The sequence below is a fragment of the Astatotilapia calliptera genome, chromosome 10, assembly GCF_900246225.1.
Source record: "Astatotilapia calliptera chromosome 10, fAstCal1.2, whole genome shotgun sequence".
Classification (NCBI taxonomy): domain Eukaryota; kingdom Metazoa; phylum Chordata; class Actinopteri; order Cichliformes; family Cichlidae; genus Astatotilapia; species Astatotilapia calliptera.
In genome coordinates this window covers 4,663,478-4,690,731 of record NC_039311.1, presented here as the reverse complement: position 1 = coordinate 4,690,731, position 27,254 = coordinate 4,663,478, and the positions used below count along the sequence as shown (strand labels likewise).

Sequence of the window (27,254 nt, the reverse complement as noted above, 5' to 3'; positions counted from 1 at the left end):
AAAAGATTTCGGATCCCTTACCCCACCGTGATGAAATCCCCCCAGTTCCCCAGGTTGTGCGAAATCATGCAGTGGATTGTTATGCAGAAAAAGGACCATAGTATGGAGATGTGGGCTGGAACTAATAGGATTGGTTTTGATTCATTAGATTCTCTTTCATCGGCCTGGTTGGAATTCCACTCCATGTCTCCTCAGGCTTCACACTTTTAAAATGGAGGCGGGAGGGGGGTAAGTGTTTATAATTGAGCCTCTGGACTGCAAAAGCTCATTACTCTATGGAATCATCCGCTTATTGCGACCCTGTGGAATTGTGTGAATGCATCCCCCTGTTCTTCAATGTACTGACAACACTTTACATGATATGACATGATTGACTTATCCAACACTTACATTTAAATGTGTATTTAGAAAATCTTAGTTTAGAAGAGTATCATTGCTATCCTCAACAGCTAATCTCCAAGAGCGTGTCTGGAGTCTTTTTTTCCTAACCCAACTTTCTTTAATGTCTGTTCAACATCAGAGCACTCAGTCCACGTCTGTGGTCACTAGACACTGCAGCAGCAAAATCCTCCAACAACCAGCCTGCATCACGATCAGTTCTTGGTGTTCCCTGAACTGGTGCTAGGTTAAAGTAAACCCAACTGGCCTGTTTTACAGGCAAAAAAAGCTCTGCCTAATATAGTTACAAGGTTATGTTTTGCATTGCGAAGTCTAATTATAGTTTGCCTTGTCCTATTTAAGCTTTTTCAACTGTCCAATTTAGGAACGCTTCTCTGGAAAACACAAGTCATATTACGCCAGCATACATTTGAGCTTTAAAGCAAAAGAACAAAAGGCAAAAATAATCCACACAGTACTTTTTTGATTGCCAGATATATAATCCATGACTTCTTTTCTGGTTATCAGTCAAATTATAGACTTTTTTTTACTGGCACCACATGAATCAGATCCTGTAAAAACAAGCTAAATAATGTGGTATATCAACAGTCGGTCTGTTTGAAGAACTTCCAGCTTCAGGCAGCTGTAAATGGCAGATCGTGGAAAATTGAGCAATTTTCACTCTGGGCTAAATGTGCATCATGTACCATCACAATTATCAGTTACCGTACTTTGAGAGTACTGCAGAAATTAATCAGAAGCAAAAACTTGAGAGTCATAATCACATACTTAATTATTTATTTATTGTTGGATGAAAAAGTTGAATGACAAAGAATTACTGGCTTGTTCCATACATGCATCAAAATTTAAAGGATGTGGTCATTACTTGTGCTAAGTGATACAAAATATGAAAACTTGACCCAAATATATCAATTCATATTGTTGTATACAAAATCATAAAGACACAAACAGCAGTGCTAAGACAAAACTGGATCTTCCATTCACATGTGTTCCACAATCTATTGTGAAGGCAGGCTGGGGTCTTCAGGACTTGTCAGACTGGGTAAATCAGCCTGTGATTCAGGCGCCAACTCTAGTGTGTTTTTAAGGGCTTGGCATACACGGGTTCCAGGAAATGAAAGGGAAGCAGCACAAAGAATGCCACCAGAAAGATGGTGCTCACCACAGCCAGAAGCACGTAGCGGCCGATGAACAAGGTGTCCACTATCTACAGAGCAAAATAAAGTAAATCCATTAGAAGTTTGTAGTTTCTAGTGTATGGAAAACACAGGGTTATACATAAAGTTCCTCTATTAGCCACTAGATGTCATGGCAGGGCTTTCATAAAGGCTCAAGTGCAAATTTCTCAGTGAGAAATCAACTTTAGAAGGTCACTCATTTAACATTTCTTAAATTGTTCTATGGATAGTAAAACATTATCTGGATTTCTTTTTGTCGAGTTAAGCTTAACCTGGCTTTCTTTACCAACAACCTCATGACTGCTGTCAACTATGGAGGCAGAGCAAAATTGAGCATTTGACAGGAAACACAGTTTGATTTGGCTTCAGGTGGCCGGAAATCGCTGAATTCCCCAAATCGGTGCTGGATTTATTTATTTTTTGCAATTTTCACATTTTTCCCCCCAAATTCAGATTGCATTGCATATTCTGGCACAATCTGTGCTTTCACCTACTTCAGACAAGTTTGATGAGTGTTGTAAGCAGTGACATGAAGAACGATGAGCAATAATCAAGAGCACCTGTATCAAAGGAGTGGGATGGACTAGCATTTGTATGGTGCTTTTCTAGTCTTACTAAGCACAAACCACTGCTCCATATGCTATACATTTTCCCTTCATATACAGAGCAAATATGGCTCCACAATAGCTTTTAGTCTCTCTTTATGAAGAAGTGCTGAAAAAATGACTTGAAGTTTATTAGTATCTGTCAAGCCCTATTTGTTAAAAGCATCCATGGAAACAACAATGAGATCCTTGAACAGTAAAGCCTTTTCTGACAACTACATCACTCCATAACTCAGACAAGCCTGAAACATTTGGTTAACTGTGATGCTATAAATACATATAGTATTCAAAGATCTCTTTCTAGTTAATTTGGTGTTGGTGAACATTCAGTTTAGTTCGTTATATGGCAGATGGGAGAAAACCATGATGCAGGCTGTGACTCGCAGGCATAGAGACAGATCTATTTCTTGCTGGCTCTGGCCTACGCTCACTCACAGTGGTGAACACTTTGTGTGTTCACAGTGTTCACCACTGGCTGGCTATTAAAGGCAGCAGGTAGTACAGTATTCAGTATAAAGTGTGATATAGTGTGACCTTCTATGGGTTCAGCCACTTTTGGGTTCAAACAGTAGACAAAAAATCCCTGCTGTACTCTTGTTTCTCTTTGCATTTGGAAACGATCATTTCCCCCATACTAATAGTTCACTATCTGACACTTTTAGTGCAATAATTAATTTGATGTAATGCACGGGTGTCTGTGGTAAATTGACCTCCTTTAACAGACTGCACAACAACCAGCTGCACTTTTTCATATTAAATGCTGTCTCTGAGTCCCTGCTGTTACAAAGCTGCCATTATATAAGCTTAGAGACTCTCATTAAAAGAAGTCCTGTGCACATTTAGAACTTATCCAGCCACACAGCCCGTTATTATCTTACACATAGAAAAATGATCCCAGATAGCATAACAAGAAAATCAGTTCAATAGGTGGAATAGGTTGAACATGCTGGAAGGGTCATGTCACTTTAAACCACTGGCCGAGAATTGGTCATCAAACCTCTGATGCTATGTTTGTTCACGGAATAAGCTGTGATTGAAAACATGTTTGTTGTTTCGCTCTCACACAACTTAATGCTGATTCGGGCTTCTCTTTATTTTGGAATCCTGCTGTTCCCTATCTAGACAGATGATCAGCAGGGACACCAACAACACAGCACTGCAGCTCACCCAAGCAACATGTCAATTAAGAGATGTGAAGCGAGCAAGATGCAGGGCTCAGAAAAACAACACATCTGCCACACTGATGATGCTGTTTCGTGGATAAGGGGAAGTTTGGATTTTTAAAATTTGCCATCAAAAAGATTCATCAGCACGTCATTAATGGCTGCATGTTATAATTTGGATCATGAATACAAGAAGACAAACGGAGAAAACGCCCTTAAGCTAAATAATGGGAGGAGAGCTGCAATTCTACTGCAGTCTTAAACAGGATTTCACAGAGTCTGCTGTGAAATGAGAGAAGGTGTGTGCGTGTGTGTGTGTGCACGCGTGTAAACCCACTGGTGTGCATGAGGTGGGGTTGATGTATGCTGTTTCTTATAGGTGCATTTAACACATCTCACTTTTTAATTTGCCAATTACGCAGCAAGCAGGAGCCCAAAAAGCGGCCCATGTTTTATTAATGTGCCACAGGACGCACAGTGTGAGCATGCAGGCGGTGGGGGAGGTGGGAGAACTATGGGGTGTGGTACAAACCACCCCCACTCCTGCTCTAAGACTGGCCTAATTGGCACTATGATATTTTACTTTTCTTTAACAGGAGGCTAGACATTCTTTTCTCTCACTTATCTTTCTGCTTGCAGATAGGTTACAAAGTTTTGTGTGTCTTTGTGTGTATTAGCTAAAAATGAGTGTACATCACAACATGATACAAACACAAAAAGTCACTAACTGTGCCCAGTAGATCAATTTATTACCTTAACATGCATATCTGCCTTCATTTAAATACCGTTTTGGATCCTACGGGGGAGGGTAGATGATCTGTTTTCTACAGGTGTTACTACATACTCCAAAGAACGGAGATGAAGACGTTCTTCACGCCTCTTTTTCTTCTTTTCTTTTCTTTAAGCAATTTGCGTCTTGCTATTATAATATTTGAATTCTGGTGGCATCTTTCTGTTTTGAGGTTTTTGTAAAAATGATGATGAGAGAACCCTTTTTAGGACTTGATTTTTTAAAAATCTTTATCTCAAATCATGGGAAATAATGTGCGTCTCAATAATGACTTGAGAAGTAAGAAAACCTGTGTGTGATAATTAGTCAGCATAGGTTCATTTTATTTGGAAACCTTGTACAGAAATCCAGGAAGTCTGATTTTGCTGCCTCCCCCTCTCTCTGTTGTTGGTCTGGTATCTGCCTTTGCACAAAGGATATAAAACATGAGCTGGCCAGAATGCTGCTCCGCTCTGCTATTTCTATGGGGTGGCAGCTTGCTTGGCAGATCTAGCCGGCTTATTGGCACGACCCCGAGGCAGCATGGGGGAGTGTTTGTTCTGTGTTGCTGCTGGTCTAAGATAAAGCAGACCAGGCCTTTTACGACAAGCACATGCACAGAAGTGCACACACTGACACTATTTACAGGCATACAGTGTTGTGCAGATACTGCCTTACATTACAGTAAAATTAAGCTTTCATTCTGCATCGGCTGTTTATATACACTCACTGCATCTTAAAGCTAAGTAGAACGTAGATCTTTAATTAGTACAAATGAATGTAGCGAATGCTTTACTTTACAACCCTGCATGATCAGAGCTTTGCCATTTAGAACTAAATATAACTCACCTTTCTACATAATAACACCGTCTATGATAAAATTGTCTTTGAGAATTAGGATTGCAGGCACTATAATTAACTGAATAAATAACATAATGTATTGAACATGAGATAAACATTCAGCTAAAGCTTGCTGTTAATTTGTGGGCTCTAAATCCTCATTTTTCCCTCTGCACCCAATATATTGGCTGGAAATGAATGCCACATGGCCTTACATCAAGACTGATGACATCGCAGACCCCCATCATTTCTAAATGAACTACATTATGTTGTCATTAAGCAGGAAACACAAGTAGGGACACACCAACTGTAAAGTTCTGGGACCTTATTTATTTAAAAAAAAAAAGTACATCTGATTTCTACAACACATGTACACATACCTGCATGCATTGTTCTCTTAATAAATCTGACTCCGACTGAACCAGGTGTGGATGAACCTACTGATCAGGGGCTCTTTTAGTCACGTTGCCTTCTGTCTGTGACAGTGCAGGCATTATGCAGTATTACGTATGAGTGTCACCTCACTACTTCCATGCTTACAGCAATCAGACTCTCTGAGCCACAACTTTCTATTATGATTAACTAAAACTAAAATAAAACTAAAACTAGATGTTGAAACAAAGGATTTTAAATAACTAAAATAAAAAACTAGATTCTTAAAAAAATTAAAACAAAAAATTCTGTGAACTTGGAAAAGGAAGTAAAATAAAATTTAAAATTAAAAAAGGAATTGATGGATGTGTTTATTGCGACTGCTGATGTCTATAAGACTGTGAGTCAACTGCTCGAAAAAAGCCATTATACAGAGTTTTTTGTAATAACTGTACTGATTTTCTGAACTGAATTGTACTGAACTATTAAAACCAAACCAGAAGCAAACATTTTTTAATAACAAAAACTAAACAAAAACAAGCAAACCATACTCTGGCAGGCTAACTGAAACTGAGCAGCCTCCTAGTAGATCTACCTCTGTTATTAGTTTGAAAATCCTACGTCACTTTGTTCTCAAGTTATCACATTTACAAATTTGCTTGTCCACACTGCCCACCTAGCAGGGTGACAGCAGTATCAGCCTTTTACAGTTGAGGGATACTAAAAGAAATTTAAAAAATACAGAACTATTGAATGTCTAGCCTAGCCCACAATATCATAAGCACTCAAATATATATGGTGTAGTGTAAAGAGTGCTGTCAGTGGCTTTATTGCCAAACTATAAATTTATAGTGCATAAGTGTGGGTTATAACAACATAAGCTGTTCATTTAAACCATTTGTCATGGCCACCAATGACTGGCTCGTTCTTATTTGCTCTAGGGCAATGTGATTCACCTCTTCACCATCTTTGTTACCAGTTTACTTGTCTGCAAAATATTCTTACATGTGTGTCACTCTTTCCATACCATGTGTTTTCAAAAACTGCAATCTCTGTGTGAGAAGACATGCAAGTTTTTATACGACATTACACTGGCCAGCTGAAATACATCAATGTGAAAACATTTGGATACCTCAGTGAACATTCAGCGCTTTATTTAAAAAGGTTTACATGTTAATATCTAATCTTGTTTTTATTTATCTCTGGGGGAAAAGTGCTTTAATCACAGCTAAACAACAAAAATGAACCTTGTTTTATGTTCTAACTGAGGAAAGGGTTACCCCACCACTTAATAACCAGTTTTCCCCCTTTGACTTGGGCTAAAATAACTTCAGAGACGCTTTTTGTAGTCATCCAGCAGTCTCTGACATCAGTCTGCAATATAGCAGAATACCATCAGTGGTGGCAGACTCTCAATAGTCATCTCAACAATTAATAGGTCTTTACAATGCCACCCCAGGACTCTCAATTTCTTAGTTTTCAACCAGTTCTTGGTGGATTTACTGGTATGTTTTAGGTCAGTGTCATGTTGCAGGATTCAATTCTGCTTAAACTCTTTAAAGATGCCCTCAACTCATAGCCTCAAATTCAGCTACTGGTGAAATATTATTAGTGAAAATCAGCAATATTTACGTCACGGGAAGCCACTGAGATGAATATTGTTCAGTATGGTGGATAACTGCAGTACTGATCTGTGACTGATCAATCAATGCATCCCTAGCTAGGTTTTATAATAATAGCAAATGTGTTTTTGTTTTAATGAATACATTTTCAATAAATGGTATCGTGTTCTGTGTTTTCCTGACATCGATTTTGCAGCAGATTTACAGTAAAAACTAGTGAACAAAATGATGAGCAAAATCATACTAATTATTATTCCAGGTGGCACATGAGACTTGGAGTCGAGTTGAGTTACCCAATAAACAAAGATACAGACACTGACACACTCTTTAATATTATGTTAATGTGTCTGTGATTAGTGAATTAAGCTCACCTCTATATCTTTGAAAGGCAGAGGTGTCTCTGGGCTGCGGGGGAAAAACACCAACACCAAAGTGATCGTGAGAGCCAAGAGGAAAACAGGAAGAACTCCTAACCTGAGAAGACACATGGGATTCAAAGACAGAGGATTGAGGATGAGGTCTCCACTACTGAGTTAATGATCTGTAAGGCATGCAGGGTTACCTGGGGCTAATGTCATCATAGCCAATAGCAATCTAAACAATGGCAGCCTTTATTGTGGTTTTCAAAAGTTGTTAACTTTCCAATCAAGTAAATAGCACCATGTTTCACACATTTAAACTTTACTGTAATTGCACAGTGTTTGGTGTTACAGGAGTTCAAATTTTACTGACTTTAGTGGTATAATGGTCCAATGTTGAGTAATTGCACAAATGTTAATCAGCAGGGAGTGCAAGGTGTATCGCTGCAGCACTCAACCAGTGAAGCAGCGTGTGTTTTGTTAAAACTTTGATGGAAAAGTTGATTTTTGCTGGTCTCACTGAGTAGCCTATAAAGCAAAACAATGTCTCAGCATGTCTCATGGTGACTGTGCAAAAATCCCTTCCCTTGGTGTTAATTAGATTGTTTTTGAGCACTTAACACCTCCTCTGTCCCTCGCCTCCTCTCAAACACCCAGCTCCAGCCCTTAATGATATTTGAGACATTATAATTTTTGTAATTTTAACCCAGCTGACGGGGGTGGGACGTGGCCGCAAGTCAGTGAACTAATAATGGCATTAACGCATTAAGTCAACATTAACATACGGTGCTTTTCTCCAGGGACCAAAAAGCAGGTATAATAGGGCACTTAGGAGGCAGAAAAAGGAAAGACAGAAATCTGGAAATGACTCTACGAACTATAAATTTGGGGACAATGACTGGTAAAGTGGCTAACAGAATAGAGAGACATAAGGTAGATATATTGTGTGTGCAAGAGACCAGGTGAAAGGAATGCAAGGCCGAGAGTATATTGAAGTAGGAGTAGTCATGAAGGATGAGCTGCTTCATTGAAGGGGGGGGGGGGGAGTAAATGTATAGAGACAATCAGGAGTTGCACCGTGTTTTTTTGTTTTTTTTAGATCTATAGAAATGATATAATAGGGTTCCAAGAGAGGAACTGTGGTACTGCATGAGGACGTCAAGAGTGACAGAGAGGTATGTGAGGGTGGTGCAGGACATGTATTACAGGTATTATAGGGATTACAGATGGGTCTGAGCCCCTTCTTGTCTGCATTGGTGTACGACAAGCCGACAGACGAGGTCAGGCAGGGGTTTCTATGGACTATGATGTTTACAGAAGACATTGTAATCTAAAGTGAGAGTAGAGAACAGGTGGAAAAGAGCCTGGAGGGGTGTAGGTGTAGACCTGCTATACATCACATACATCTGGCTGTAGAGACGCCAGTGCTAACAAAATGACAGGAGGCAGAACAGATGGTGAAAGAGTTGAAGATGCTGAGGTTTTTTTTTTTAGGAGTGACCAGGACGGACAAAGTTAGAAAGGCACGCCTGACAATGTTGGGACATGTACAGTGGAGGGACAGTGGATAAACTGGATGAAGGATGTTTCAGATGGAGCTGTCAGGCAGGACAAAAAAAAAGATCTTCGGCTTCATGCATGTAGTGAAAGAGGACTGAAAGACAGAGGAGGATGGTAGGGAAAGGCTGAAATGGAGCCAGATAACCCGCTGCAGGTCCCTAAAGGGAGCAGCGGAAAGCAGAAGACATTTTTTGGGATTACACTGTGGTTACTGTGTGATGCAAAAGTATGCCGAATTTACAAGGAAGCCTCATTAGTGGTTACAACGTGTTATCTCCTAGGTGCACTGAAGCCCAGCTATGAGACAAGTGGCGCGCATTTCAAGGAAATGCGGCGCCCATTGAGATAAATGTTATCCCGGCTTTTCGTTATAAATATTCCTATATTCCATCAGAGTTAAGCCTGTGTGTGTGCTGTTATGCCACTCACTTTGCGGACCCTGGCGCTCTCAGCAGCAAAATCCCAAACACAAGAGCAACAATCCAGACCGCCACAATAACGAAAACGCCGGTACCGACTTCAAGGACAGTATTTGCCATTTTAAAGCAACGTTTTTAAGGGAGCTAACTCATCACACCGAACGCCCAATCCTTTGTATTTATGAAAAATGCTAATTGTACACTTAACAACGCTGTGCCGACAGCTGCAGCAGCTAAAGGTAGTCGAGACACTGCCTTACAAGTAAGTTCGCTGTCTCTACTAGCGCTGAGACAGAAGGCTTTAAAATATCAGGCCGACACAGTTGCGAACTAATGTTGCCAGCTAACTCGCCATTTCTCACATAAAAACGAGCCGAGCATCGGTTAAGCCTTTTATTTTTTTTCTTAGCATCGGTTAAGCCTTCTCTATGGCTTCATCTGCTTCCTGGTAACAACAAACTGTAATGTAATTGGGTAAATGAGCCAGACGACTAACCAATCAAATGCGTCGTTACTTAAGCGTTAAGCCCCACTGTGAAGCTGCCACACAACACCAGAGAAGAAGTAGAGCCTTCTTATGCGAATGTCGAACTTTACCCCATTTATTCCGAGGAAGGGTCCCATTTTACAGCCAGGTCCTTTCATTATAGCCAGGCCACGTTTCAGCGCCTTATGTTAGGTTCGGCTCACTGAGGTAGATTTCCTTAAAGTTTATGAACCGGCGGTGTTTGAAACACTCATAAAGTCTTGTATGAATACTTATCTGAAGGTATCCCCAGAGTAAGCCCAAAGGAGTATTAGTATTATTCAGTCTTGCACAAAACACATTTAATTCAAGGGATTATCACACGTGTCCATAAAGTATCCCGCCGTATTTTAAACTCCTGTTTTTATTCGTAACAATATTCTGCTCCTTGATCTACAAAGTGTATTAATAGTAGTGACTGAATGTCTCACGTGCACTCCGAGCTAAGATTTATCATGGGTAATATTCATGGTGACCAACAGGGGGCTAGCCAGGTCCGCGATTCAAAGGCATGTGCATTCTAGCGCGCGTGTGTGAGAGAAATTATGAATATGTCGCCTTATTAGATATTTACATTTTTTTAGAGCAGTTTAAACCGCTCTTTGTGTTTTGCCTGTGCCTGCCTGACTTTCCATCGGGCGATTTGATCTTTTCTACACTTTCACTGCAATCAAACAGATTAAAGCAACTCCTGATTGTATCAAAGTGTCCAGGAAGGGGCGATTCTGGGATTAGACCTTGAAGGGGGCTCAGCCCCCTATCATAATAACATGCACAGACTTCCTTGCAATTAATATTAACGGAATATTCTGTTTGTAAACATGCGCTGCTGTCCTTTTCCCCTTTACAACCCTCAGTTCAAAGGAATGCACATTACAATATTACCTTCAAAGCAACCCAATTAGTTGGAATGAATAATCACAGTTTTCCATATGAAACACCAGTCTTATAGCAGGCAAACTGAAGGCAAAGACTCAATTGTGTTCAATTGTTGACCAGAAATGACCACGGTACATTAAAGAACTATACAAAGCAGATATGAGAAGAAACATGCACAGCCTTTTGTCACTCTCTTTTTTCAGTCTCTTAACCACGTACAGGCAGTTCAGTTTACTTCAATTAAATTGCAATTAAAATTAAAACATTAAAAAAAAAACATCACTCTGCCACCCCATACACCTGGAGTTGGTAGAGTTTATTTTACACTAAAGTTTCCAAATTCATGCAAACCCTTCATTTATTCTGCAGGACACATGATATCAGGTCCCCTGATCCAAGAGTGGAGAATAGATTTGTAATGGCATCCATCCTGTTCAAGCCATGTTTAGCGATGGGAACCCTATTCAGTTCGTATCAATTAATATGTTCTATTTAGAATGTGAAATCATTATTAATGAGTGTGAGCAAAGCAGAAGCTACCATGGCTTTGTAACTTTTGTTGGCTTTCACTACATATTCACTCTTAGCTGTTTTCTCTCTGTCTAGAGGTCTGCTTTGCTGTAAACAAACACTGCACCCCGATTTCACCAGAACAGAAATAGGAAATTGATAAAGCACATGCATATATACCAGCAGACCTAAGGCTCAGAAAGCTAAAATTAGCTAATAGACTCTAACAATCTAGCCTACATTAACATTTTTGATGGTAATGACCCTGTTTTATCAGGACAATTTACACTTTTCCTTGCATGTTTACATATTTAGGTAATGTGTGTTTTCAATCTTCACAAGTGAGTGGTGTCGTGGAATGACCTCTTCATCTTCTTTCTGTCAAAATAACACAAATCTATTAATAAAAATCCACACTGTTGATGTTGAAGCATGTATGAGTGCACTGTAACATCATGACATTAAGAACACTGGATATCTAAATCTGTGCTTGTTATAACCTGCACTGTCTCCAGCAGACCAGGTGGGAATATAAATGCAAAATTAGACAATGATAACAGAACATTTTTTAGGGGTTCTATGTCCAAATTCAGGGGTGCTTGAACATTCCCGATAAAGAAGGTCTAAACTCAGGTCTTTTCTGTTTGAACGAAGAACTGTAATCAGTGGTAAACCTGAACAAGTGAGGATATAACAAAAAGAACGAGGATAAGTGGAGCTGTGGTGACTACAACTGAGACATTTAACATTGAAGCAGCTACCCACAGCTGTAGCATAGCATAGCATCTTTATTTATAACGCACTTTACATCCAACAATGTTGGCCAAAGTGCTACAAATATAAAACAAAGAGAAAACAGTTTAAATTACATATAGAATATCTTAAAATTAAAAATAATATAATTAATTAGAAACATATTAAGAGACATCAACAAGTCCTGCTGTGCTGAAAGCCGAGGTAAATAGATAAGTTTTAAGACGTGATTTAAAAACAGATAATGAAGGTGCCTGTCTAACATGTAAAGGCAACTCATTCCACAATTTTGGTGCTGCCACAGCAAACGCCCGATCCCCTCTGAGCTTACGATTTGTCCTGGGCACGCTCAGGAGGAGCTGGTCTGCCGACCTGAGGGACCGGGAAGTTATGTATGGATGAAGACGCTCAGAGAGATACAGAGGGGCAGCATTTGACAAACACTTAAAGACAAATAAAAGCAGCTTAAAATGGATCCTAAAATGCACGGGCAGCCAATGAAGTGAATATAAAACTGGGGATTCCTGTAGGGATTAGAACAGCAGGAAATCAACACGCAGTGAATTAGGTTTCTTATACTAAAAAGGTTCAAGCTTGCCTGTAACTGGACACACTTTCCTGACAAAGGCTGTCACATTATGTTTGTATAAAGACCGAAAGCAAAGAGGATGACCGAACAGATGTAAGTCACTTTACTTTTCAGGTTTATAACAGAGTCCGCCCGAGCTCAATGAATGTGTTCATATATTAAATCATTTGAAAATGTCATTTAAATGTTCACATTTTTGCGTTTTAAGCTGGTCCAGACTGATTCTCTTGATTCAAAATCAACTAAATTCTTTAGATTTTTTTATTGAAATGAACTGTTGTTTGCTGTTGTGGTTACTGTGATTGTTCTAAACGAGTTGCACCACCGTAACTCGACCGCAAATGTCAATGCGCTCTTCTTGGAGGTTTCGTGTGTTTGGAGCCCTACACCTGATTGCGGTATTTCCCATGGACACTGGAAGGCATCAGCAGCCCGGTGTTGGGAAAACGGGGAGCGGAGATGAAGATGGAGGTGGGAGGGGCCTGACATGACTGACGTCAGCGACTGTGTGGAGGAGTATAGGCTGTGCTGTCAGCCCAGTGTCAGTCTGATGAAGATTGGCATGCAGGTAAGCTGTCATTCATTTTCAATGTCAGTGCATGGGAGCAGGGCTTCAGCACTCCAGCGTCCTTTTTCCCCCTTTCCCCCCCTTCATTACAAAAGGCAGGACATTATTCATACAGTCAGACAGCCAGCCAGGCCAGAGTGAGGGAGAGAGAGATAGGGAGGGAAAGAGAGACAGAGAGAGAGTGAGGGAGGGAGAAAGAAAAAAAAAAGAGAGAGCGAGAGACTGAGGGAAGGGAGGGGGCCTAGAGGAGGGGGTGAAAAAAGAGAGAGGGAAAGGAGAGGAGAAGCATTTTTGTGCTGGACTCAAAGACCAGTGGATTTTTTTTTCCTTTGCTTGATGCGGCATTTGGATTTTTGAAATTGTCGCGGTAATGTTTGTGATGCGGTTATCTCAGATTTTTTTTAAATGTATAAAGCGGATGTTTTAGTGCAAATGTAATAGTTTAAAGAGAATAAAAGCAGTAAAGCGTGCAGGAAGCTGGCGTTCTGTTTGCTTTGATTTCTTTGTCAAAACGCTTCGGAACGCCTCATCCCATTCTAATTAATCGCAAATTAACACTTCATTTTACGGCGTGTCTGTAACGTGCAAAAGGCGTGTTGTGTTGTAATGTAATGCAATTTTCTTGATGTTGAAGTTTCGTTGTTGCGCTGTTAAAAAGGCTTTTATTTTGACTGACCGAGTTAGGTGAGGTGTAAATGGGGGGTGTCATGTAGCACACTTGCAATTTGATGTAATTCACTGAATTTTATTATTATTTTTCTTAATGCTCGTGAGTTTTGCGTGTGTAATTATTTTGGTTTGCAGGAAAAATAGATGGTTGCATGTTTTTCAATCTCAAACTGAAAAAAGTGAACTATAGTTACCTTTAAAATTACATTTTTTTGCTGATGACTTACAAAAGTACCCAAGCTTTTCAGTGAAATTAGTGTAGCAGCAGTATTTTAAAGTAAAACAAACAATATATAAAGCTAAAATATTACATGTAGTAATTTAAGTTGTCCTCATATAGGGGCATGTTTGACTTCTTATTTTCTCAATCAATGTTTGACTGAAGTGAGCTCTAAAGTTTACACTCAGCCTACCCAGCCCTGCACAAACCTCCCTAGTCTGAACACTGGCCCTCTTTGTGTGCCGCTCACCACTTTCTATTTCAGATGACTTGTTTATTCCACAATTGCTTGAATGACGGTTTTGCTCACCGTAGAGCTTGTTTGACTGGCACAAAACACTGTCTGCGAGACAGCTAGTTTTCAGCACTGCTAGCCTGTATGATTTGACTTACATCCTTGAGTTAGAGAGGCCCAGATTTGCTGGTCTTTTGCTCTGTCTTAGTAGTTTTTTTGAGTCAAATTCAGCCAACTCCTGTGTTCCTTTGGGCAGTATTTCATATAGGCAGGCGCAGATTTGATAAACACATGTGACTTAAAAACAGAAACGCTTTTCTTGATATAAAATTTAAACTGACAACTGACACAGTTGTTTTCTCTCAGTGGTAAAATGCTCTGGCTATACAAAGCTAACTGAGGGCCTAATAACTAAGGCCATAGTGTGAACATCAAGAGTACATTAGCTTAATTAAATATGCCTGAACCATTTGTTTACTAATCATCTGCTTCCCTGAGAAATCACGATGGCGATTTGGACCACTTTAGGTCCCTTTGTCAGACACATTCACCAGGTGCAAAATGCTGAGCATGAAATCCCACGAGGGGCTAAATTTGCACCCACTGTGAAAGTAAACACTTTGTAAGATACTGCTGTTGTTCTGTGAATTGCTGTTAAAAGAGCAAGAGAAGCCCTTTTACCTTTTACACCGTTCAAATCACCCTTTGTCAGTAGATGATTTACCTGCGAATGGATCGAGACGGCGTACACAAATACGCAAGCACACGAGTTGATACGCATCACTAGTCACCCTCAGAGATGTTTGTTCTTTGTTGTTATGTACCCCACGCAGCTCTACATATTGTCAAAAGGCGATAATGCCAATTTAGTTTATCCACCAAACCCTGCTGAGATCTTAATTGATGATTTGTGTCATTGGACAAGCAGCCCAGGGGCACATTTAGGGCTGCACAATACTCCGGCACCATTTGCATATTCCCATTCTTACTATATGGGTAAATTACATGATGAGATGTGATGCTGTGCATTCCTACAGCTTTTTGGGGGATAATCACTAATAAAGTGAGTCAGTCACACTAAATGAAGGAAGTAAACAGAGCGAGGAGAGCATATGTTACAAACCAATTTAAGCATTTATGTATGGCCATAAAGCAATTGAGGAAATTAAACCATGAGCGAATGTCTTGTCATTTTCTTCGCCTTTGCTGCTAATTCCTCCCTGCATGGTGCCAGTGGAATCATTTTTGGAGACAGTCTTTTTCCTTTCTTTCTCTTTTTTTCACAGGGTTTCTTGTAAGACTAATAGGGCTTACTTTGCAGGAGTCTTTTTTCTAGCAATCAAATTGTGAAATATCTAATTTGTTGTTTTTTTTGAGGGCCCGGCTTTTTAAAATCAGGCTGGAAAAACAGCGGATGTTTTGAATTATTCATAGGGTTTTAGTCTGCTGGGTATCCTCAGCGAAGTGAATATAGCTCCTGTTCTGGCCCATGAGCAAAGTGATGTAGTCTAGTTTTCTCATGTTCGATAGCGCGGCAGTTCTTTAGACAATTGTGTTGCGCTGCATGTTTTGGTCCTGTCTGGGCCCTCGTAGGTCATGCCCACTAAGCCTGCTTGATCCCTATTGCTCTCAGGAGGAGGCAGAGACCTTTTTATATCGTCAGATAGCACAGGTTAAGGACAGCCCTTGCATGCTTACCCATGCTCATTCCGCAGCCAGTGCTGTGCTGGCACGGCTCTAAGTAAGCCACCGGGGAGTGGGCTTCGGAGAGAGATGGATTGGCTTGATTTATGCTTCAAGAGGAACAGCAGGCAAATTTAGCGATTCTCCATATAGTGTCAACATTACAGACTTTGTTTCTGGAAAGACATAAACAAACTATAATGAATAGGCATGTTGATTAGAACTGTAATTTAATTTAAAAAGGGAATCAGGCAGTAACGGCATACAGTACTGCTGAAATGTATTTTAATCTAAACGCTCAACAATGAAAAGAGTGTGAGGCAGAAAAAGCGATTAAAACATTTTACTTTAATAACAATAAATAAATGATGTAGTCTGAATAGTGGTATATAACCCCATAGTAATCAATAACATTTTGACATTTATATGTAATTTAACATTTTTGCCCCATAATTGCATCTGAGCACAATTGTAGTTATTTTCATTTTTATTAAAATAGCAAACAGCAGTACATTTAGCTGGTTCCTCCCCAGTGCCAGTTGGTGATCGGTATAACAACAGACATCCTCTTAGTGCCTTAGCAATGAGTGTTTCCAGATGTATGTCTTGTAGAATTTACAAATAACTGCAATGCAAAAGCAAACATTAAGGAAGCATTTTTAAGATAAAGTTAGTGAGAAAATGTGAATTAATATATATTTGATACCATTTACACTTCATAGTCACTTTTTTAAGGCAGTCATTACATTACTTACAAGTCTTGATGTAAAACAGTATTCCTAATGACTATTTAAATGCATAGATTGTTTTGCTTCGTTTATTTTTTTTAAAATATGAACTAAAAGTGATTCCATTGCACATGAGCATGTGGAGGATTACATACTTGTCTACACGACACAGGCTACTCTTTTTTTCTTGTGTTGTTTTACTCCACAAAATGTTATTACAATGTTCTCTCAGTATAGCACTGCTCATCTCCAGCTGGAAAAAAGTAAGAAAAATCCATGTCTGCCTCCAGACTGCTATTCACTGAATGATAGTGTGTAGCACATTCAGTTTACCCTGCAGATCGTTCTTAAACTTTTAGAAATACTCTTCTTCACATAACAATCACAGATGTGTGCTTGAACAGTGAACACGACGGCATGGAAGGAGTCAAATAAGGGCTTTAGTCATTAGATAATGATTTTAGCATCAGTTCTCTGATTGCATTCCTTTTTTCAGACAGAGGAAATGAAAGCCCAGCAGGGACACATTCCCTAAAATGAGTCAAAGTTGTGGCTTAGAATGGAAAGTCCAATACAGCTTAGTTTTTCCACCAGCAGCAGGATGCATGTGCATTGTTTACTGGGGGTGAAAAGTATTTCAAAGATTCTTCAGAAACAGGCTGCGGCCTCTCTCTCACGTCGTCAGTATTCAGTAGTGTTAATATCAGCTGCTTTTGATGTCATTATTTTTGCAGTGAAAACAATTAAAACATAATATTTTTAGACATTGGTGCTTACTATTCAAAGATCAAGCGTGCAATCAAATTAGCTACAGCACATTATATATTCTGCATTTGAAGACCTTTAGCAAGACTCTGAACCTCATTGTGCCTTTGCTTCTTATCTCTGGTGGAATGTAGATAATCCGAATAAATGAGTAGAGCTTCTCACAGAGAAATATGAATCCTGCCAGCAAATCCTGAATTTATTATATTTCAGAGTCCTGGTAACAGCTGAGCTGGGTGAGGTTCAAAATATTTGATTTGAATTCAACAGTAGATCACAGCAGAGTAAATCCGACCAAGTACTATGTGGCTGCATATTGAGAATGAATACATGAATAAATGCATTGGCCAAAATGCTGTTGCCACTTTTGGGAATTTCACACACTGCAATATTCTATAAAACATATTTAAGTTTCCTCAGAACTGTTACTTATTTTGATGAAGCCATCTTCACACCATGCACTGATACAGAGGCAGGAGCTTCAATTAGCTTAATGCAACTATATTGATGTCGCTTCAAAAATTGCTGTTTTTATTGAAACTCCAGCGTCTTTTTACTGCAGGTACAGCTCCAGCTGGTTTTCGGCACTGCAGTGCAGTTGCCATTAAGAAAAGCGTTGTCTCCTCTATGTGATGCAGATCTGCTTTTATTAGTTTTACAACCAGGTACACAAGAATTCAGGCTGTTTCTGTGAGCACTAAGCTATCTCAGATCACTGTTGTTGTTTGTTTGTTTGTTTGTTTTACAGCTAAATTAATATACAGATGAAAAAAACCCCAACACATTGAGATACAAGGCAATAGGCAAGAAGATGAGGAAATTAGCCTTTTTGAAATGGTGGTTGATGATCTTTAGATATCAGCTTCCTTTGATTGTTGGCACAGCAGCTCATTGAAGTCTGCTGCGCTGTGAATAGAAATACACCAACGCTAAAGCTGTGACCTCCAAATGGCTATTTACTGGAGTACACTTCCATTTTCCACAGTCCTCTCCAAAGATATTATTCAAGTGTGTTGCTCTTTCTGCCACTCATCTGAATGTTTCAGCCTACTGCACTCTAGGACACCATTGATCTGAAGGACAATATTTTCACTCAGTCTATAGCTGTTCCTTTATTCTTGGCATTAGAGTTGAACAAAAGCAGTCGTCTCTTCAAATCCATTTGTATACTTTGCTGTTAATCTCTAAGAGGTCTTTGAAGGCACCCGGGGAAATTCTTGTTAATGCACAAGTCGTTAGTTAAAACTGTGACTTATCAGCAGACTAGTAAGACTAGTAAAGACATTATGCAGTGACAAGGACACAATGATTTGTCCCAGTGCTTTTTAGTAATCGTTCTTATTAGCTGCAAATGACTTCCTTTACATAGTCCAGTACCCTGCTATAAAAGTGCCATGATTTTATGACAGTACAGGCTTGAGTCGAGGCGCATTTCATTTTCCACAGGAAGGCTATATCTGTCACAGTGTTTCACAAGACTTGTCACTCCTAAAATGTGAAAGGAGCACTACACTCTTTCATTCCTGTATTATATTTCACTAAACATCAGCCATCTTGGATGTCGAACTGCTGCTAAATTTCAGCAGCTTTTTCATCCAAAGGGTTGCTAATGGTAAAGTAGAAATAACATTTTATATATATAACTACACGGTAACCTAACAAAATGGCCAGTCCCCTAGCAACTACATTCATAAAATGCATTATGTTAAATTATTAACTATTAACTATATACATATGAGTGAAATACTGCATTCTGTCATCAACACTATACATGCTAATATTGACTGGTTTTGTAGACAGACATGTCTGATATAGGTGTTCTGTCATTCATATTTTTTTTTCTATTCCAGGATTGCAGTGATTCATCCAGTAACTTGAATAATTCGACTATTAAAAAAAATCCTCTATGAAAATTCTTTGCTTCATGCTTTGTTTAATCCAAGGCTCTGTAGCATTTAGTTGTCACCACGGAAATAGTTGTTTCTTATTAAAAACTTTACTAGAAACAGTCAGCAGGAGTCCGTGATCAAACCACATCTTTAGCAAGCTCCAATATCTATACGATATTTAAATGAGCTTGCTGAAGGCCGACTACAGGCGTCATGCTTTCTATTGTAGTGATACCAGCAGCAAGCAGGGGTGTACTAAACCATATTTAAGGCTTTTACATCATTTTTTCATATTTAAAGTAAACAAAAATATCTTAAAATATAGAATTAAAAGTGGTTCTTCACAGGCTGATAAAAATGTACCTGTGCCAGTAATACTCTGAGCCTGTGACCTATTATTGTTAGGGTGGACACAGAATTGTTATTAAGATTAATCATCAGAGCCTCTGTTTTCAGTAACACACACACACACACACACACACACACACACACACACACACACACACACACACACACACACACACACACACACACACACACACACGAACGAACATCAAAAAGATGCAACATAGAACTCTGTTTGCCTCGTACTAATGTAAGAAAGCTCTCCAAGGAGAAAGAGCAAAGGCAGTTTTATTTTATGCCTTAGTTTAGATTTCATGTAGACCTTATTTTCTTTGACATTACCGCACTTACGATCATTTATTTATTTTTGCATTTAAGAAAGTTAACAGCTTACATAAAGACAATGAAAGGCTTTAGTTTTTTGACAGATGTTGTATGCAGATAAACTATTAAAAACCTTAAAATTTTTAAAATGGAAACCACTGAGAACATATCCGATTACTCGATTCACCTATGGAATAATCAACAGAATATCCAGTTGTTAAAATAATAATAATAAGATAATAATAAGCTGCAGCCCAACTGTTATCCGTCTTCAACAAGCAAAAAACAAAAAAACAAAAACCCCACAAAACCAAGTGTCCATCTCATCGGTCAATTCACCATTTCCCCCCACCAGCATCAGACCATATTTCAAATAAAACTTGTTTCCATCCTCTGCTCTTGTGCTTCTTTTTTCCAAGTCTAACAATAGCCGGCTGTAACGTCCTGTAATTGGTGAAAGGCTGAAACATCAAAAGAAAAATAATAAATCATGGATGAGTTTGATTTGGGAGCCACCAACATTTGACCATGATCCACTTCTCAGTCCACTGAGGTCTCACACTTCATTTTTGGTTGATATCAACGTGGAAATTCTCAAAGTCGGGACTAAACAAGTTGGGTGTGGAAATAATTAACCGAGTCTTATTAGTCAGAGTGTTAGATATGGGGGAAATGTGTAGATGTAAAAACCTGTCTCACTTTAAAAAAAGACCAAGTATTTGTTTTTTAACTCACCCTCACTTAGCCTCAATTCTGATGCATTGGGACAACTCTTTAGCGTTCAGCTTTCAACATGGAAAACAATAAAAACCTACAAAAATCTGTGTTAGGTGGGGCGATGGATGACATAATTACACACCCTCTAAAGAGAAGAAAACAGCCAGACAGGAGTTCTCCTGGGAAACTCTTCTGTTCTCCTGGTTTTGCACTTTTGTTTTTAACTCCACATTCTTTCTTTTTCTGTTTGGTTGGGTTTAGGCACCAAAATAGCTTTTTCGGTTATAGAAGGAAAAACCACAGTTTGAATAAAAGTACATAGTTTTACAATGCTAAACACACATTACTGCATTAAGCACTTCCTTGATTACCACTGTCCAGTGACAATGACAAAACATGAGTTTTCAGCTCATAAGAGTAATCTCCTTTCCATGATAAAATATTCATTTTGGTGGTTATGTTTTGGAGAAAAACATGCAGATTAGAAAGATCGGGTTTTTGCGAACTTATCAAAGAGTCCAAGAATAACTTGGAAAGGACAAGTCTATTTATTAATGTGGAAACCTGCATCTTTCCTAATCTGAACCAGAGCTTTTGGGACCTAAACCCCACCACACTTGGGAACCAATATGATAGATCTAGAGTCAAATTGTCCTTTACACACCCCAAGCATTTACAACAGCCTTATTCTAAAATTACATATTGAAAACATGTTGGTGAACTTATTCCTGGCAGTATATTGAAAATGATGTCTAAGAGATGATCAATGATTTAGTGAAGTCAACCAAGAACAGTCTATTCATACTCCTGTTGAACTTTAACTTAAGGCAGCAGTTAAAACTGGCTTTATGGTCCATACGTCTTTCTTGTTTTATTTGGACCAGAGAATGACCTGTTTTTAGAGAGCTGAAGTAATCTTCTTTTTCACTGCAAGCTTGTAATAACATGGATTAATGCCCCTAAAAAATATCCATCAAAAAATCCATGAAAATGTTTTCCAAACATCAGCTGTTCATATGAAATGCATGATATGCAGTAGCTTCCGTCTTAGCCGTATCCATCGTCCTTGCTCTCTCCTTTCCTCACTTCATTGCATTTAGAACATTATGACTTTGCTGAGTGTGTAAGGAAACATGAGCACCACTGACATTAACCTCCAGTTTAAAGTGACAGAGCACACAGAGAGCCAGTCCCTTTGTTCAGACCTGTGTGTAGTTGAAACAGGGCGGGATCGACACTGATGGAAATGGAAATTGAGCTGATTTGAAAAACCTGTCGAAATTGATGCAGTATTGTTTTTAAAAGCTGTCTTCTGGATGGTTCTGGACTCGTGTTTGGCCTGAAGCTTGGACTCTGCAAATAATTATGAGTCAGCTACAGGAGTCCACAGGAGACTTGGTCCGGGACACGGTTGACGGTTGATGAGTGTGACCATGACGTGTGCACTTCTGAGTCACTTTCAGTTGGGTTTTAGTTTGAGGTCAGAGACAATAGTCCTCCTTTACATAGCACAAATTTTGCAATTAGCACCTGTTTTAAAATTTCTCTTTTTCCCCCATTTAATTATCGTTCCCGTATCTCATTATTTTGGCCTGCAGCAGTGACTCAGTCAAGTTTGGTTCTCATTTAAAGACATTACGAGCAACCGTAAAACATTTCTTTCTCTGTCTGTGTGAGCATGCCGACACATTAATCCACATTCAGCACCGTTTCCAGGCTGCCACATTCCGTTACATAAAAGTTTAATTCATAAGAAGATTTGAGCCAAAACAGTCACAGAGAAACAAAATTACTGCTGAGTCTCTGTTTCCTGTGATTTGTGGTGGCAGGCACATAATTTGTCAAAGAAAGCTGTGCTGTGTTAAGTGTGTTTGTACAGTGGTGCGGGCTAACCGCATGCCAGCTCTGATTTTAGAAGTGGTAATATTTAATGACTCTACAACACCTGTCTGATTTGTGAGTACTCGACTCTGAGCACCACTCCTTCCTTTTGGTGTCCTTTCTGATTTGCTACTGCCGATGAAAACCAAGACATTTAGTTGCATTGCCTTTCAAGTCTTAATGTAAACATGTCAGATTTATGGAGTTTGCTGGGGGGGGTGAGCGTGTGCAATTATAACAGAAACATCACTGTAAGTGGATATATCAGCAGCTGAAGCAAATTCTGGTCTACTGCAGTTTTACTTTTTCATTTTGGTCAATGAAATGCCTGCTAAAAAATAAGACTTTAAATCACGAAAATATCCCTTAAACATTATCTGGGAGTGTAGACATGATTTCACATGTTAAATCCAGTACTAAGTAGAAAAAAAGAAAAACAGACCGAACCCCCTTTTTCTCTACCGAGACTTCTTTCCACTACAAAGAATAATTACTTTTCCCAACTCCCGTGCCATAATTGGTTACTACTCTTTTATCTTATCTATGTGCGCATAATTATCACAGTCATCATATTAGATTATTTCATGCATAATAAATGAACTCAAACTGTGTGGGTAATTAGCATGTTAGGATATGTGCCACGATAAGAGGTTCGCTCTCTCAAAGAGGCTATTGTTCAAGACATTCCTGAAAAGTGAGAAATGCAGAAAGAACTGAACTATTGGATGATCACTCTATAAAGTGTCTATTTATTTTCTCTGTGTGTGTTTGCACTCACATCTCGGGTACATTTCTCATAAGAAGTAATGTTATCTTGGACTCCAGGTTTCACACAGAGTAGTTAATATGCGTAAGATGCAAAAAGACATGGCAGGAAAATGGAGACTACTGTAAATGCTTGACTTTGGCAGCAGTCTGCTGTATAGATCTTGTTCAGTCCAAAGGACAGATGTGCAGCACTTCAGTCAAGCTTTCAGTAAGTAGGTTATAGTGTGCTGTTAATATAATAGGCATTTAATATTTCTTAAACTTCTTGACATTTTCAGAATATTTGTAGGTTGTCTTCAAACAAGCTTCCATTATAACACAACATTACTTATCCTGCCTTTTACAAATAAATGAAAGTCAGTTAAAGGCTAACTAAAAAATAACATTGTGATACAGCTGTTAGTCATGAACAACAGCAACTCTTTCAATTGAAATAAGTAAACCTGCTGCTGGATGCATCCTAGTTTAATGCTGCCTGCTTGGAAACAGTTCAGCTATTATTTAATAAGGGGAGCCAATCAGGACGGCAGTTTGAATTGCCTATAAAGACACTGGGATTTGTGAAAATGCAATAGCTACAAATTTTACTACTCAATTAAAGTCCAATTTTCAAAAAGTGTTATTAAAATGCAGTGTCTGTCATGTAAATAAACAGAGAAAAAAACGTGAACTTAAAATACAGGTGATGTCACTACTCTGCAGAGAAACCATCATCGAGCCTAAATTTAGACTGTTTCGTTTACGGTATTAAAATAGTTTTATGTATTTAAATGCAGGAAACATGCAGCTACATTAATTCAAAAAGTTTAATGTGTCAGTATGTGCTCATAAATCAGTATTTCAAGGCTGAAAGTGACATTGTGGATACTTTCAGGTACATACTTTGTCCTGCAATATTTTTGGCACTAACACCTGTCACTGATAAGTGCCTAAAACCTGCAATACACCGTAATAAGGAGTTATATTTTGCCATAGCAAAAATAAAAAGCCATATCCATATTGTGCCCAGTGGCTTTATTTGACCCCTCCCCTCCCCCGATAACAAAAATCCCAAAAAAAAGAAGAAAGGCAAACAAACAAAATCCTGAAAGTTTCAGAGTTTGTACAATTAAAATCAGCGTGTCTTCTGCTATCAGATATAATTAACTCTGTAATAAAATGTTGTGTGTGCATGTGTCGGGCTGTGGGTGTGGGTGGTGCAACATGCAATGTTTCCAATACCTAGCTGAGAAAAAATTTCCCACCTATTTTCCACGTAGACATTCATAAAACCCACACATACAATATTATATTTCTAAATGAAAATAACATTAGAATCTGACAAACTCCACTGAGATCAATCCAGACAGAGAAGTTTTCAGCCTAAGAGGTGAAAAAGCACCTCAGAGGAGTTCATAGGAAAGAGCACTTTAATTACCAGCGACTAAAAAAAAATTGAGTAAAAGAATGAAAAATGACACATAGTCACGCACCCACACAGCTCTCCCACGCACTATGTGACTTCATAAAGGTTCATCTCCAAAGAGTGATGATGGTTTTGTGCTAAAAGTGAGTTATAAACAGCTGTGGAACTGGCGTCGTCTGGAGACGGTACAGAGTCAAGTGTGTTTCTGTATGTCTGGGCTCGAGTCTGGGAGAAGAAAGACAGCTATCCAGATCCCCCTCCCCCTGGCTGCTCTCATCTGGTCAAGGTCTCCATACCGCTCTGCTGTATCTATGCCTGGATCCCTGCTGGCACTGCCTTGGCATTGCTGTAATGTTAGTGTGGTGTAAATGGGAATTTGAAATCTGATAGTGCTGATTGTGGATGAAATTTGTTTTTTTAGTTTAAAGAGCTTTTCAGAGGGGATAAGTAATTTCGACAGCCTCACTGAAATCATCAGTGTTTCATTAGTGCTCTGTGCTCACACCTAAAGATTGCTGTATGTGACATTGTTTTTAAATGTGATTAGTACCACACATCTGAACTTTAACACTAGTCTTGTACCAGGACTGTAAGGGGATTCTCCAAATGGTTCAAATGGAGACCGTGTCTCAGTCTTTATCTTTTTAGAACAAGTTCAGCAACAACAGTCTCATAGACTCATAAGGCTCCTGTTAAGTGATTTATCATTTGGATTTGGTGGCACAGAAGTTTTTAAAAATGTCTCTCTGGCCTGGTTGGGGAAGCATTAAGTAGCCAGAGCAAGTCCTGTAGTTTATCCAAGATGTATGAAAACCCAACCATTCTGGTTGGTAGCAATAACTGAGTTAATGCCTCCAATAATGAGCCTTTAGCTCTAATAACTGAAGCCTGCAGTATGCCTCTTTCAACTCGCCATTATGTCTAAAACAATAATTGCACAGATTCAGACCACACCACTGCTAATCCAATTGGCCTCATTATGGAAGACTTTTTTTCTAGATTGCAATGTTTCCTCTGAAAAAAACTTCTTGTTAGGAAAAAGCCTTTTAGATAGGTTTTTCTGCAATAGGTCAATCATTTCTGTTCCATGTTATTACCTGTTATATAGTAACAACAAAAACAGTCTTACCAAGATGTTCCTTATGTTGTAAGGGACAGACCCTACAGTGATACAGAGAAAACTACCAAAATTTAGACAAGCCCTTATGAGCAAGAACTTAGTGACAGTGGAAAGGAAAAAAAACTTCCCTTTTTTAAACAGGAAGAAACCTTCAACAGCACCAGGCTCAGAGAGGGGCAGCCATCTGCTGCAACTGGTTGGGAATTAGGACAGGGGACACTTTATTATTATTATTAACCTTTATTTAACCAGGAAAAGTCCCATTGAGATTAAAAACCTCTTTTGCAAGGGAGTCCTGGCCAAGAGGCGACAACACGTTGAAATTACAAAGTTACATACATATTATAAATAACAATTACATTTTAAAAACATTTTTCTCTGGCTCTCTCAATCTGGACTTAAAAGATTGACAAAAGACATACTAGAGACAGAGATTACTAATAATGAATGATTAAATAAAGTATAAAAACGCAGTGAAAACAAACAAGTGAAGAAGAAACACTCATGGGAAGCCTCTGGCAGCCTAGGGTTACCTGATCCAGCCCTAGGCTTTTTCAACAAGAAAGGTTTTAAGGCTAATCTTAAAAGTAGCAAGGGTGTCTGTCTCCCAAATCCAAACTGGGAGCTGTTTTGACAGAATAGGGGCCTAAAAACTGAAAGCTCTGCCTCCTATTCTACCTTTGTAAATAAATATCCTAGGAGCCGTAGACAAGCCAGCAGTCTAAGCGTGAAGTGCTTTATTGGAGTGATATGGTACTGTAAGGTCCTTAAGATAAGACGGTGGCTGATTATCCAATACCTTGTATGGGAGGAGAAGGAGCTGAAATTTGATTCTGAAATGAACAGGGAAGAGAACCCAGTATTAGAGAAAAATGCTCCCTCTTAAAGCATTTGGATCAACTGAAGGTTTTCCGTCAGAGAACTCATGTTGGAAATGATATATTCACCAAAGGATAGAATTTGGAATATTTAAAATTCTTTCATGCTGCAAAATTCATCTTCAGGTTTACTCACTCCTCATTCCCATTTGGAAATTGACAGCTAAGGTTGCTTTGCAATATCATCTTGAAGTCTATTTATGCCCACTGTTAAGGCACAGGAAGCCTCTGCAGAACGATAGGTGTCGCCACTTAGACAATACTGCCATGTAAGTGATGTTATAGGAAGAGAAAAACTCAAAACTGTAAGCAAAGACTTTGCCAAGTGTTTTTTTGTTGTTGTTGTTGCAAAGTCTTGTGGCGCAACACGCCAGGTTACAAAAATCAAGAGCTACACAACTGGGCAAGGTGACATGATGTGACATCAAAACTGGCATGTGACACCTGGGACACTGGGCTTGCATACAAACAGAATAAAATCATGTGGGTCTCCTGGATCCTGGATCTCCTGCTAGC

The 27,254-nt window shown here is 39.0% G+C and overlaps 2 protein-coding genes across 5 annotated transcripts in view; one reads left to right on the top strand and one right to left on the bottom strand.

The window, feature by feature from the left end:
* Positions 1-1,159: 1,159 nt before the first annotated feature.
* tmem218 (transmembrane protein 218) lies at positions 1,160-9,722 on the bottom strand. Its single transcript, XM_026183202.1, has 3 exons — positions 9,297-9,722; positions 7,320-7,422; positions 1,160-1,606 (listed from the first exon to the last, which is right to left on the bottom strand). Exons 1-3 carry the CDS (start codon positions 9,404-9,406, stop codon positions 1,472-1,474), a joined length of 348 nt encoding a protein of 115 aa, XP_026038987.1. The 5' UTR covers positions 9,407-9,722; the 3' UTR covers positions 1,160-1,471.
* Positions 9,723-12,927: 3,205 nt separating this feature from the next.
* LOC113030016 (pbx/knotted 1 homeobox 2) overlaps positions 12,928-27,254 on the top strand; it is a 107,009-nt gene continuing 92,682 nt past the window's right edge. For 2 of the 4 annotated variants that reach the window (XM_026181038.1, XM_026181039.1), the window contains exon 1: positions 12,928-13,111. The gene's annotated coding sequence lies outside the window, so the exon portion shown is untranslated. Of the gene's footprint in view, positions 13,112-13,378; positions 13,479-27,254 lie in introns of those variants that run through there. The other 2 variants (XM_026181042.1, XM_026181041.1) reach the window with 2 other exon arrangements.

Coding starts and splice junctions, on each gene's coding strand:
- tmem218 (XM_026183202.1), bottom strand. CDS start 9,406: ATGGCAAATACTGTCCTTGAAGTCGGTACCGGCGTTTTCGTTATTGTG. Junction 7,423..9,296: donor AGAGCGCCAGGGTCCGCAAA/GTGAGTGGCATA, acceptor GTGTCTTCTCAG/GTTAGGAGTTCTTCCTGTTT. Junction 1,607..7,319: donor TGCCTTTCAAAGATATAGAG/GTGAGCTTAATT, acceptor TTTGCTCTGTAG/ATAGTGGACACCTTGTTCAT.